Source organism: Arabidopsis thaliana, chromosome 2, assembly GCF_000001735.4.
Source record: "Arabidopsis thaliana chromosome 2, partial sequence".
Lineage (NCBI taxonomy): Eukaryota > Viridiplantae > Streptophyta > Magnoliopsida > Brassicales > Brassicaceae > Arabidopsis > Arabidopsis thaliana.
In genome coordinates, this window is record NC_003071.7 from 12,817,715 (window position 1) to 12,831,526 (window position 13,812).

The window sequence follows — 13,812 nt, forward strand, 5'->3', positions numbered from 1 at the left end:
GTGTTTTGCGTGTGGTCCCTCGTTTTTTTTATTTAATACACTATAGTTTTTTTTTTTTTTTTGTCAAAATAAGAATCTATAGTTAAAGCCATTTACTTTGTTTGTAGCAATTTGTTTCGCGATGTAATTCGTAAATTAATGTTAGACACACAAAAAAATAGTCCATGAAATGGAAGCGAATCGTAGATACGTGCAAACAATTCACTCGCATTATTTGATTCGAAGCATTGGCCTTATCATTATGTCTTCAGCTCTAATCGACGATTTGAAAATTTAGTGCAAGAAGAAAATATAACCGATAATATAAAGCACCACATGTATTTGACTTTAATTGCTTAAACTATGGTATTCAAGTTAGATTGTTGTAATGATATATGCGGAAGAACCTTGGATCGAAATTTTGACACCTCTCATTTTGTTACTCGATTCGATTTAGAATGAAAAAGAAAGCTAAACGGATTCGGAGGAACACATGTAAAGGATTCACTTATCTCAATGTGAGACCGAGCTTATCTCGGCAAGATGATCGATGCAATCCACAATTTGGTTATCAGCGAGAGAGCTACACCAAGGAAAGTGCAAAACTGTTAACAGACTAATCATGATACTAATGAATTTGGAACAAAAGCTTGTTTCCAACGAATTTCTGACGTTTTTCATGGTTGACAATCGCTATGTTTTCATGTATTGCTCTATTTAATATGGTGTATTCCAAAAAAATTATATCTGTCAGTCTTTCAAATACTTAAGATTCTTTAACTCTCCTACAACTACAAGTCGAGTAACAACCTCACCAAAATTATGCAGTACAAGTATTAAATGAGAGCGTAATTTTTTCTGAGGGTTTTGGAAAAAATTAAAATCTATCAAAACTAAACAATTTGCTTACAACTTTTTCTATAAAAAAAAACACACACACAAAAAAAAAATTAAGACGACGAAAATTTTCAAATTAAATATTAACATGTGACGTGATAAAAGTTTGGTTAAAGTATATATTTGTTTTAACATTTAAACTGTAATACAATTCACATAACTTTTTTTTGTCAACAAAATATTTTTGGACCCTTGACCTATAATCTCATGCGGTCCGGAACTAGTCGGGAAAAACCGTTTACATAACATAGTGACAACCCATGCTGCCTCAACTATGCTTGCAATGCTTCGAAGTTCGGACATCCAGATATTGCTCGATTTGTATTGCTGCCACTTTTACTACCATTCGGATCTCTATCTTGGTGATACGAAGATCAAGTGTGCATGATCTTGAATCAATCCTATAAAAGAAAAGCTAAAGATGATGATGTTGTTAGAGGTTCTTCGGAGTTGCAATAACATAAGCATGTTGTATTGTCGGCCACCTTAATTTCGAGTTTTTTCTGCTTCGTCGTTGTCTTCTTCTCTCACGACACTTATCAACATAAACAGCAACTTATGTCTCTACTATGTTTTGATCCTTAGTACCCCAAAAATATTATTTTAAAGCAAATCAACATAATCTTAATCAAATGTCTCTCTTTTCATTATTCATAACATTTTTTTTAGTCTTTAAAACCACGCGCCTTAATGTCAAACAGTTTCTTGATTACCTTTCACTTTGATTTCTATAGATTTTTCTCTCTTTCCGAGTAAGTATATACTTACAACATGTCATACATATATAGAGTCAAATTCGATTAGAAAAGAACATTAAAGTTTAGTACCAATGAATGACATGTTGCACTTGCAATGTCTAATATGTTTTCCAAGTGGATTGTTTCGATCTGTAACTTGGTAATATGGTATGGGTCCTTTAAAATCTTTAAAATAATATCTTATTTTTTGGATTCTAATCTAAAGGATATCCATACAAGTGGTGGACCGTTAATATAGTACTTCACGTTCACGGAAGGGCAGAGATCTTCCCAGAAGCAAACAAATAAAATAATTTTTCGTAACATAAATATATATCTATCTTTATATGCGATAAGCTGCGGCGGATTTTTTTCATAAAGCGACGTATTTTTTATTAAGTAAATACCATAGGTAATTAGATGGCAAGTGTATCGAAGCAGGAAAAAGTATTTAATAATTTTAATAAATTAATTAATTACTAACTAGTGTTTTGTCAACTCATGAATTTAGTATTTGAAAATGATTATTCATGAACTTTTTTGTTGGTCAACATTATTGTGGAATTATAAGCATTTCAAATGAAAACTACATTTTTTTTCATATCCTCAAGGATCACGTTGAGTAAATTATCTGTTTTATTACCCAACAAAAGACAAGAAAAACAATAATATTTAAAAGTAGAGGTGGAGGTGGTGAGTGCACGTCAATAGTGCGATCTTCTAGCAAAACATTAGTGAGTTCGGACAACTGGAGTCTTTGGTTCTCTGTTGGAGAACGTGGACCAACAAGCTAGTGACACATAAGCTTCCAAAGTAGACCCCTCCAAAGATCTCTAGTTCTTTAGGTGCCCAAGTGATATACCTCTCTCTCAACCTCTTTGAACAACTAACTCGGTCGCTACACGTTACTTACTCGCTTCCAATATTTGTTTGGTTCGCTTATTTTTAAAGGTCTTCCCCGTGCTTCGTGTACAAACACCGATGCACCCTCGTCGACATCAATTGTTGACACTTTTTAAGCACTAAAAGTTAGTTGGAGGAAATTGATCCAATGCATATTACTAGAGCATCTAATATTTGTTTCGATTTCATCCGATAGACCTTCTAAGTTCTAACCAACATGTTTTCAACACCTTTTGACAGAACACTAGTGTAGGCCTTGGAAATTTGTAGAAAGAAAGCCAAAAAAGAAAAGAAATTTAAGGTCATTAATTATTAAAATGTTGTTAAGAACTTTTAAATTAAAAACGGGAAAAGGACTCCATCTCCTCGCATTTAACAACTCGAGATCTCTACCACTATTGTACATAGACATTCTATAAATCTATCGGTAACAGACCGCAAACTCAAACTTTTGTAGTTTAGGGTTAGGACTATTTTCTGGTGTAACAGACATGTATGTATTTAGAGACTGTACGAGTGCCTCAACTTAGACATGTTCGTTTTGGTAATGTTTTGAGATATATAAAAGAAAATAATGTTTACAATTATGAGATCACAAAGTTTAGAAGAGTGATTGATTGGATTAAATTTTATTCTTTGAACGTAGTCCAAAATTGACAACAAAAAGTGATAATTGATTCGTCTTAATTAAGATAAAACAATTCTCTTCATATGATTGGCTACTACGTAATTTGTTATCACGATTACAAGAATAATAATACATCATTCGTAGATTACAACCGAATATTCCATGTCTCTGATTTCCTATAACACGAGTCAACAAAGAAAAAGAAAAACTAAAACGCGCAACAACAACAACAACAACAACAAAAGTCAACCGACCAAACAAAGGGTCCGAAAATCAATCGACACGTTTTGTTAGTTTACCGTTCCCACGACTCGTCGGGCAGATCTCTCAGCACTTGTCGGTCCTAACTTAATGTCCTTTTAACAGTAAAATTAAAACACAAACCGTTTTCTTTGTTGAAGTTAAACGAACCAATTTATTAAACCGTTGACTTATTCCATTTTATCCTTTTTTCGGGTAAAGAATCAACGAGACCTGATCAAACCACAACTTGAACTCTTTGTTGATAAGGATAAAAGTTAAAGTACTCAAGTTTTCTTTCTTACAACATCCCAAGAACTTCTCCAAGTGTCGTTACTGACATCATCAAGGTATCAAAACCTTTCTTCCTAACTATCCATTTGTCTAATTAAAAAGGTTAAAAGCTAATTTAATTAAAGAGTTAGTACTGTTTTGAATTTCCCCAAGTGGGAAGTCTTTATTTATGGCTTCACGATTTCAAAATCCAGAAAGACAAGTAGAAAAGAAACGTCCACGTCGGATAATAAAATTAAAATTCCAACTTTATTTCTCGTTCACATTTGACACTTCATCACACGTATAAATATCGTCGTGTGTCCTTAGAAATTTACACACGAAAAGTTAGTTAAGCAGCAACAAAAAAAAAACATGGAGAAACAGAACATTATCTCAAACACTTCTTCTTCTTCGTCTTCTTGGATTCGTGGTTCTTGTGTTGGAAGAGGTTGTTTTGGTACAGTAAGCAAAGCTTTGAGTAAAATCGACGGTGGACTTTTCGCCGTGAAGTCGATAGATCTCGCCACGTGTCTTCCTTCTCAAGCAGAGTCGTTAGAGAACGAAATCGTTATTCTACGGTCGATGAAGTCTCATCCAAACATAGTGAGGTTTCTCGGTGATGATGTGTCTAAAGAAGGAACGGCGTCGTTTCGAAATCTTCATTTAGAGTATTCACCGGAAGGTGACGTTGCTAACGGTGGAATCGTTAACGAAACGCTTCTCAGGCGTTACGTGTGGTGTCTTGTCTCTGCTTTGAGTCACGTTCATTCTAACGGAATTGTTCACTGCGACGTTAAATCTAAGAACGTTCTTGTTTTTAACGGTGGTAGCTCCGTTAAGCTAGCGGATTTTGGATCGGCGGTTGAGTTTGAGAAATCTACGATTCATGTTTCGCCACGTGGAAGTCCGCTTTGGATGGCTCCGGAGGTGGTTAGAAGAGAGTACCAAGGACCGGAGAGTGACGTGTGGTCTTTAGGGTGTACCGTCATCGAGATGCTCACCGGAAAACCAGCTTGGGAAGATCACGGTTTCGACTCGCTGAGTCGGATCGGGTTCTCTAACGATTTGCCTTTTATTCCGGTGGGGTTATCGGAACTCGGGAGAGATTTCTTAGAGAAATGCTTGAAACGTGATCGGAGTCAGCGTTGGAGCTGTGATCAGCTCTTGCAGCATCCGTTTCTGTGTCAAGATCATCATGACTCGTTCTTCACTGAGTCGTCTCCGCGTTGTGTTCTTGACTGGGTCAACTCGGAGTTTGACGAAGAAGAAGAGAGCGACGAATGGAGACCAGAATCCATGGTTTCGGCGATGGCAAGGATAAGTAAATTAGCTATAACCGGAGGAGCAAATTGGGAATCTAATGGTTGGACTGAGGTTAGAGACACTTCCGAAGAGTCAGAGGCAAAAAAGGAAGTTCTTGTTTCTCCAAGGGTAGAATTGGAATCTTACATATCATTGGAGTCGTCAAGCGATGATTCCGTAAGACAACCGAGGAATGAAGAGTCGGCGACGGAGTTGGCGTCGGCAGTGACGTGTGAAGCAATATTGTTGGTGATGATATTGGTGGTAGAGAATATTCAAATATATGCCACGTTTTACACCAGTAGTATTATTATGCATATTCTATATTGTTGTAGTTGTTGTTGTTATTATCATTATCAAAACAATAATAAGAAGAATAATTTTTCGAAATCTACATCTTTCATTCTCAGCCTTAACTTTTTGTTTGGTATTGCATGTGATTCGGATCGGTCTATCTATTAACATAAAAACTCTTTTACGTGAGTGTCCTTAACTCTCAATTGTTACCTCCTTTTTTGTTGATAACTCTCATTTAACACACCCAGTTTTTGGTTTGATAGCTTCTTATTGGACCATACATTATAGAGTAAAATATTTAAGTTCGTTAGAGAGGAACTAAGACCATGTAATTAAGTATAGTTAGGCTGATAAAGTATATGGTTAGTGTCAACGTGAAGTTGTCAGCCTCTTCTTATTTTTTTTTGTCGGCGTTGGATAATATTGTTAGGTCAAATAGTCGATGTGAACTATAAAACTTTGTTCAATGTTTTAAAAGGTCAGACAATAAATATGGTAGTAAGGAAGAGAAAATGGAAGATGACGATGAAGTGGTGGGCAACGTTGAGTTGGCTTACTAGAACTCCATAAGTTTTTCAATTTGGAAAAAAGTATCAATCTAAATACAATATACGCTTAGATTATAAAGAAGAACATTCCATCTCTTCATCGCTTATCTCTTCTTCAAAACCTTATTTTTATTAGCAATACTTTTTATAACGGATATATAATTGTACTATTCTATATGTATATTCTTACGATTTATGTAACACTCATCTTTATTGTCGTCACTTAATTACGTACTTTATGATTTTAAGAAAGTTCAATACTTTTTACAGATTTTATTTAATATTTGGCTAACTTAGCGAATGCCTAGATATATAGCTATTGCGGTCGAGCAACTTTTTTCCTATTTTATGATTTTTTTCTATAGGCATCTTATCCATATATTGAAAAAAACATGTAAATTTAGAGATCATCTACGTACTTTTAGTTTACGTAGTTGAAGGAGATCATCTAACTAATAAAGATTATAGAGAACCAATACTACAAAAAAATCATTTTATATCACTTGTTTTGAATATTTGTATTACTTATAATTGATGTAAGAGAATTATTACAAGGAGCCTCCTGCAAATGGTTTTCTTTGAGTTTTAAGATTTGGTAGAAAAATGCAAAAACGGAATTGTATAACTTTTTCCATAAGTGCATTAAAGTTTAAACAGTGTGAGTATTGGTTGATTAGTACCTAATCCATTTTCTAAATAAAAACACATACTGGTTGAGAAAAAGAATAGTAGGCCCATAAAGCGCATATTGCAGTATTTATGGCCCATGATGGATCTGAACTTATAGATCACTTGCAGTAGCCATGGCCCATTGATGGATCTGAAGTTCAGAACTTATAGATCACTCATCTCCCTCCGGTTTTCAATTTGACCCACCCGGTTTAGTATACGAACTCCGGTTTATATAACTTTGACCCAGATCTAATTTTATTTTAACCAGCAAATACAAAAAACTTCCGATCCCCCTTAGCGTTTCCTTCTCCGGCGATATTCTTCTTCTTCGGCTCACATTGCATCGTCTCTCACTCGATCCTTCGTTCTTTCAGGTTTGTTATCTCTTCCCTGATATTTTATGCGCAGTTCGATCTTCCTCCTTTCTCTTTTTGTTAGCTTTATCGACAAATGTAAGCTAGGGTTCTCGCAGAGTAATTGATCGATAGCTTCCTTCGTTTGATCTGTTTTGTGTTGTGATTCCGACCTCTTGAACCGTATAATTGAATCGCGTTTCCATAGTTTCCTCTCGATTTTTGAATCGCGTTATACAATTGTCTACTTTATGTACATTTCGCTTCGGATTCGTAACCGTAGCTTCGATTTTTGTGTTTGAATCGGTTTGATTAGATAATTTATGCCTTTAGGATCTGCATCGATTCGAATTTCGATCTTGAAATCTATACTACTGGTGATTGTTGCTTGAGGTTTATATTGATCTCTGAGAATTGACTGTTTCATGGTGATCTATTTCGACTAAATCTTTGTTGATACATGTGTCTGGTGAGATATGTTGCTCATTGCTTGAGCAAGCGAAGTGAAAATAAGAAAGATGTTATTATACTTCCCTAAGATTGAAATCCATTGGAAGAGATGTGAATTACCCACTATTGATCATCAAATTCGTTTCCTGTGTTCCTTTTCAACTTGCATACCGTAGCTTATGTCTTATTGTTTATATAGTTTCCTGTTGGAACTGGCGGAGAATCACTTAGTTGAGTTTTTCTGTGGCAGATGCGATTGTTTTGAAAGTGTTATAATTGATCTTGCTTCTGCTGTGTTGTATCTTGTACTTACATGTGATGTATGAGTATCGAAGTTGTTGTGACAGATAGCATATGAGCCTTTACATTGTTTCAACTATTAGCTGTGAGATATTTGTGAACCTTGTAGTTTATGATCTCTGCTTTTCTTCCATGAGCTGTGTTTTACAGGCTATTTTGCTGTGTGTGTTGTTCCACACAGATGATCTCATTCAACAATTTTGCAATTTTACTTCTATTTGCAGGGACAATCATTTCGGAAACATGCCAGGTCAGAAGATTGAAACGGGTCATGAGGACATTGTCCATGATGTGCAGATGGATTACTATGGAAAGCGAATTGCAACTGCATCATCTGACTGCACCATCAAGATAACCGGTGTCAGCAACAACGGTGGATCGCAGCAACTAGCCACATTAACCGGCCACCGTGGTCCTGTCTGGGAAGTCGCGTGGGCACACCCAAAGTATGGATCAATCCTTGCTTCATGCTCCTATGATGGTCAAGTCATACTCTGGAAAGAAGGCAACCAGAACCAATGGACCCAAGATCATGTTTTCACAGACCACAAATCTTCAGTCAACTCCATTGCATGGGCTCCTCATGATATCGGACTATCCTTGGCCTGCGGGTCATCTGATGGCAACATTTCGGTTTTCACAGCCCGTGCTGACGGTGGCTGGGACACATCAAGGATTGACCAAGCACATCCGGTTGGAGTCACTTCAGTCTCATGGGCCCCAGCCACAGCGCCTGGTGCTCTTGTGAGCTCTGGTCTTCTCGATCCGGTTTACAAGCTAGCTTCTGGTGGATGTGATAATACCGTGAAAGTGTGGAAGCTCGCTAACGGGTCATGGAAGATGGATTGCTTTCCAGCTCTTCAAAAGCACACTGATTGGGTCCGTGATGTGGCTTGGGCACCAAACTTGGGTCTCCCCAAGTCCACCATAGCCAGTGGTTCCCAAGATGGGAAAGTTATCATATGGACAGTGGGAAAAGAAGGTGAGCAATGGGAAGGTAAGGTTCTCAAGGACTTTATGACTCCTGTGTGGCGGGTCTCGTGGTCGTTGACCGGTAACTTATTGGCCGTATCCGATGGGAACAACAACGTGACTGTGTGGAAAGAGGCTGTTGATGGAGAGTGGGAACAAGTTACTGCTGTTGAGCCTTAGGTTTTTGATGCTTTGCTATCTCTCTGCTCTTCCTTTAAGGAACTGAATCAAACATTTTTTCTTTACTCTTTTCTTAGTCCGGTTTGGTGGTCTTTTTCAGGGAATGTTGAATTGGTTTTCTTAAAGACTTTTGGATTATTTTTTTTCTTATTCTTTTCATAGACACCATTTTAAAATTCTAAAAACCAAGATCTTCATGATATATAGTTTGTCTCTTCATTTGATTTTCTTTTTTCTATATGGTAAAGAGTTTAATTTGAAGGAATTTTGAGTTTTGACCTTCTTCCATAAAATTAGATACGTGTTGTCTGTATTTTGAACCAATTGGTTCTACAAAAAAAGAAGCAGATATATAAATAGGCCCAAAAGGGCCCATTATAAGTTTATAGGGTATATGTGGCCTATAGGCCTTGTCTTAGACCCATTTAGTTCTTCTCTATAGACCGTCTCTCTTTCGGCGTCTCGTATAAAAATCTCATTTGCTTTTCTACAAATCACTCCCAAAATTCTCTCCATCAATCTCTCTTACACACTACACAAATTCAACAACTGAAACCAACTCAGAGCAAAAGCTTGATTTGACACTATGGCGAGCATTAGCAACGAGCCCGAGCGTGAGAACAGAGACGAAGAAGAGACTGGAGCCAACGAAGATGAAGACACCGGTGCTCAGGTTGCTCCTATCGTCAGGCTTGAAGAAGTCGCCGTCACCACCGGTGAAGAAGACGAAGACACCATCCTCGATCTGTATGTATCTCCCTTCGTTTAATCTAATTGCACTGGATCTGATCGTTTTCCGTAGTAGTTCCTCAAGTTCTAGGATTTTAGTTTCGATTCGGAGCTTGATTGTTGTTGTGCGAAAATCTGTAGGAAATCGAAGTTGTATCGATTTGATAAAGATGGAAGTCAGTGGAAGGAGAGAGGTGCTGGTACTGTTAAGTTTTTGAAACATAGAGTTTCTGGGAAGATTCGTCTCGTTATGAGGCAATCGAAAACTTTGAAGATCTGTGCTAATCATCTTGGTAAGATTTGTCTACCTTTATGTAAAATGATACTGGATCTGTATTTCTAGTAGTCTCTTTTTACTCATTTTGATCGTTTCCTTTGGAATTTTATGCAGTTGGATCGGGTATGAGTGTTCAGGAACACGCTGGGAATGATAAGTCTTGTGTATGGCACGCTCGTGATTTCTCCGATGGTGAATTGAAGGATGAGCTCTTCTGTATCCGGTTTGCTTCAGTTGAGAGTGAGTGTGAATTTTGCTTTTGTGTTTTTTTATTTCTCAGTTGATTGGATCTTACTACGTAATTGTTGCTTATAGTAGCACTGCTCTGTCTCGTTTTTGTGTGATTACGGTCATTGTGCCTATGTTATAGTAGCTTCGACGTTATCATTACCTCTTTCTGCATACTGTTTTGGCATAATTGTGCTTCTTAATCAGCAGTCTCGAGCGTAGACACTGTTAATTTATGGCTTAGATCATTGGAGGATCTTGAACTTAGTGATATTGCTGTTTAACAGCATGTTTTGGAAGTTTTCGATGTAGTGTCTTTGGCCAATTTAGAGATTTGGTTTAGTTTCTCTGGTAGATTTCATATGCACCTCTTCGCTAATCTGAAAGTTGAAGAGTATCATGGTAGTTACTTGATGATAAAAACCTATCAAAGGTGGCAATCAAGCTAGAGAAGTTAACTATATAGCTTCATGTATATGATCTGCATAGACAAAAACAGTTAAGTGTAATAATGGTTGCCTCAATGTAGCTTGGATCTGAGCTGTGTGTAGTATTGGAAAGCGTTTTGTGTGTGTTTATGACACCCTTCTGTTGATAAGATGTTCAAAGTCATAGTAGAGTTGCATAATAATCAAGTCTTGTTTACATGATCAGATTGCAAAGCATTTATGCAAAAGTTCAAGGAAGTAGCTGAATCTGAAGAAGAGAAAGAAGAGAGCAAAGATGCCTCTGATACCGCTGGTCTTCTTGAGAAGTTAACAGTGGAAGAGAAGGAAAGTGAGAAGAAACCAGTGGAGAAGGCAGAGGAAAACAAAAAGAGTGAAGCTGTTGAAGAAAAGAAAACAGAGGAGTCTGTTCCCTCAGCTTAAGATGCATGCTTACACACACATACGGCCAGGTAATCAATAGCCTGATGTGTTTTAAATCCATCGAAGGAAGACTTGGCTTTTATTTTCAAATTGAATACATGTTTTGAGTCGTGTTGAGAGTCTATATGTTTAGTGTCACAAAAGTGTCACAGGTGACATTTTGCATATTGCGAGATTGATTTTCGTGCTTGTTTGGGTTTCATTATCTGGAAGAAAAAAAGAGTGTATTTTGAGCTCTCTTATGATTTTTTTTTGGAAAAAGTGTGGACTCAAGAGAAGATTTTATTTTGAGTTCACAAAAATTTGTATGCATGGATGATTCGCGTGTTCTCTTTTTAATGCCAGTCGTGTTATTGAATCACTGAAAAGTGGTTACTCATAATTCTAGATATCCGTAGCTAATTGGCTATAAAATGGGTAAAGTTGGAATTAACTAAGCGACCATTTTTGCAGTTCAATTTTTATGTTCTTCAGTCTATAAATTTGGATAAGACTATGCAGATGAGATCCCTCTGTATGTTATTTTTAATCAAGTCTCTCTCTCTCTGGTGGTCTTTCATTATTCGTTGTATTACAAATGGACAAATTACGATTCAGGTTGGGTCATGTGTCACATAGTTGACCGGACCTACCTGGTTTTCATGGACTTTCACAAAAACTGGATCCCGAAATTAAGAACCCATTAATTCATGATGCTGATTTGTCACTTGTAGGACATATATCCCTTTAACATTAGGAAATTAAATATCATATATCAAATATCTGGTTGATATATCATATAACACTCACAAAATCACTTGATACATGAAAAGTGATATTAATTCATCAAGTGAAAATGAATCCCTAATAAACGTTGCGATCAAAAAAGAAGAAAAAAAAAAACGTTGCGATCAGATGGAGGCTTAACCAACAGTCAAACCCATCTTTCATCTGTCTTTTTTTCTTTTATTTTAAAAAGCTTGATTTGGTTAGAACATAAACTGATATGGCTAGGTACAACATAAAATCTTTGGACGATATTTGTATTCAATTCCAAATGTATAATAATTACCTCGATTTATCAATGACAAGAAACAATAGTTGGATATTTACCTCTAAAAGAAACCAATAGAGCTAGTCACCTTATTTGTCAAAACGTTTTGTATTAATCTCAAATCTAATTGTTAAAGAGTTCAAAGAACCTTCCTAATGAAGTTTACAAGTCCATCATCCATGCATGTGCATTAAATTAGTTAAGGTATAAAACCTAGAAACTTCATCGAAACATCATCCACAACTTTTTAAACCAAAAAACATCATACACAACTTTCAACACTTATCAATCAAAGGGACGCGTTGCTGCTTTTTCTTTCCTGTCTACTTTACTTTAGCAAATTTAATAATTTCATATTCCTTTTTTCTCACGCTATCTTACTTTTTCTCGTGTTTTTTCTTTCCAATTTCTTGCCCATTTGTTCCTATTTTCCAAAACCCTTTTGTTTGTTTTTCGGTTGTATTATTCCGATCCACTTTTACATGCAATGTACTTTGAGATATATATAAATAAGATGGTACGGATGGACCCTACAAGATGACAAGACACTCAAAAGATTTGGTTGTTGAGGCTTTTTGAGTGACGAGTGTCTGATATTATAATACTTACATGGTCATAAATTATTCCCAACCGTGTGCATGCATATGTCCTTACGTTTCTTTGATGTGAAATCTGAATTATTGACGTTTGTTTGTACCAGCTATGCGAGAATACGACAGTAGCATAATGTACACTTTGATTTCCCATGAATCATTCGCAAACATTTTACACCTACATGCATGACAAAAACCACCGAATTACTTCTATGCGCTTACTCTCTCTCACGATGTCAATAATACAGTAGCTAAGTCTAAACTCAACAAAGGAATCGATCACATATACATTTTATCATCTTGATAAAACTACGACTATTACATACTATTCACTCTCTCCAAAATCATGTGGGTTACTGAGAGACGAAAAGGGATCGGTTATATGGTATGGTGCAAATTCTTATCCTCGGGTTTAATCTTGTGTTGATGCAAAAGTTTCTACTCTCTTTATACCCAATTTTTGAGAGGAAGAAGTGATTCATATCTCTCTAAAGGTAGAGAGATCTAACATTTTCATAGATTATATTGCTATAGTAATACCGAAAAGTATCTAATATATTTTATTTCTAATAAATCTAGCTTCAGCAGATGTTGATTAGTTTGTTTTTTATAAAGACAAGATGATTAGTTTCATTAATATCTATGGGCTAGATTCATAAATATATTTAACACTCTCCGGCTATATATAATTCTAGTAGTATTGGCCATGCTCTACCATATTAAAAATTTATATGAGTCTTATCAAAACAAAACTAAAGATTGAATTATATTTCAAATTATTTCAAAATTGTCGACGTCTCGACATCAAATTCAGTACCTATCAAAATCAGAGATGGACCAAACCATATATTAATATACAGGTTACTAATCACAACAAATAAGACAATTGATAGATATATTCAAAATAATATGGAGAAAATAATTAGAAATGAAGAGAACGAGTGATAAATGAGAAAATGGCAAATTCATTTAATGAGGAAGGGACCCTCCCAACTTGAGAGAACTAGTCGACGAGTTTGGTGGATCCCCAAATGGGCCTCCCACTTTTCTCCTCCCTTAAATAAACGGAAGAAGTAACCGCGAGTCTCATTTCCTATGTACAAAGGTTAAACGGAAATAAACATAAATGTAAGAATATTTTGAACAGAATGAAGTTTTGGATGTGTAAAATGTAAACAACAATTTTTAAACCAAAAAGATGAGCGAGTTAAGTACTGTCGGATGTCATGCATAAGTAAACAAATAAAACAATGTTTAGTTAGCAATTGAAATATATAAGTAACAGCTCAAATTTTTACATACATGACACATTCGTAATTTTTGTTTAAACAATATCACATTTATGCAGC

The 13,812-nt window shown here is 36.0% G+C and overlaps 3 protein-coding genes and 1 long non-coding RNA gene across 4 annotated transcripts; all 4 read left to right on the forward strand.

The window, feature by feature from the left end:
• The first annotated feature begins 1,220 nt into the window (after positions 1 to 1,220).
• Positions 1,221 to 1,577, forward strand: AT2G08360. The gene has a single exon (NR_140326.1). It is a non-coding gene; the product is annotated as an other RNA (long non-coding RNA).
• A 2,277-nt stretch (positions 1,578 to 3,854) lies between these two features.
• Positions 3,855 to 5,455, forward strand: MAPKKK14 (mitogen-activated protein kinase kinase kinase 14). The gene has a single exon (NM_128559.3). It carries the CDS (start codon positions 4,033 to 4,035, stop codon positions 5,422 to 5,424), a length of 1,392 nt encoding a protein of 463 aa, NP_180565.1. The 5' UTR covers positions 3,855 to 4,032; the 3' UTR covers positions 5,425 to 5,455.
• A 1,202-nt stretch (positions 5,456 to 6,657) lies between these two features.
• On the forward strand, positions 6,658 to 8,970 carry AT2G30050 (transducin family protein / WD-40 repeat family protein). The gene is made up of 2 exons (NM_128560.3): positions 6,658 to 6,853; positions 7,807 to 8,970. Exon 2 carries the CDS (start codon positions 7,826 to 7,828, stop codon positions 8,732 to 8,734), a length of 909 nt encoding a protein of 302 aa, NP_180566.1. The 5' UTR covers positions 6,658 to 6,853; positions 7,807 to 7,825; the 3' UTR covers positions 8,735 to 8,970.
• Positions 8,971 to 9,089: 119 nt separating this feature from the next.
• On the forward strand, positions 9,090 to 11,273 carry AT2G30060 (Pleckstrin homology (PH) domain superfamily protein). Its single transcript, NM_128561.5, has 4 exons — positions 9,090 to 9,481; positions 9,605 to 9,756; positions 9,855 to 9,980; positions 10,623 to 11,273. Exons 1-4 carry the CDS (start codon positions 9,321 to 9,323, stop codon positions 10,835 to 10,837), a joined length of 654 nt encoding a protein of 217 aa, NP_180567.1. The 5' UTR covers positions 9,090 to 9,320; the 3' UTR covers positions 10,838 to 11,273.
• Positions 11,274 to 13,812: the final 2,539 nt, after the last annotated feature.

Excerpts from the sequence above, each read along its gene's own strand:
- MAPKKK14 (NM_128559.3), top strand. The coding sequence starts at position 4,033 with ATGGAGAAACAGAACATTATCTCAAACACTTCTTCTTCTTCGTCTTCT.
- AT2G30050 (NM_128560.3), top strand. The coding sequence starts at position 7,826 with ATGCCAGGTCAGAAGATTGAAACGGGTCATGAGGACATTGTCCATGAT.
- AT2G30060 (NM_128561.5), top strand. The coding sequence starts at position 9,321 with ATGGCGAGCATTAGCAACGAGCCCGAGCGTGAGAACAGAGACGAAGAA. Across the intron at positions 9,482-9,604 it reads GAAGACACCATCCTCGATCT|GAAATCGAAGTTGTATCGAT; the intron begins GTATGTATCTCC and ends GAAAATCTGTAG. Across the intron at positions 9,981-10,622 it reads CCGGTTTGCTTCAGTTGAGA|ATTGCAAAGCATTTATGCAA; the intron begins GTGAGTGTGAAT and ends TTACATGATCAG.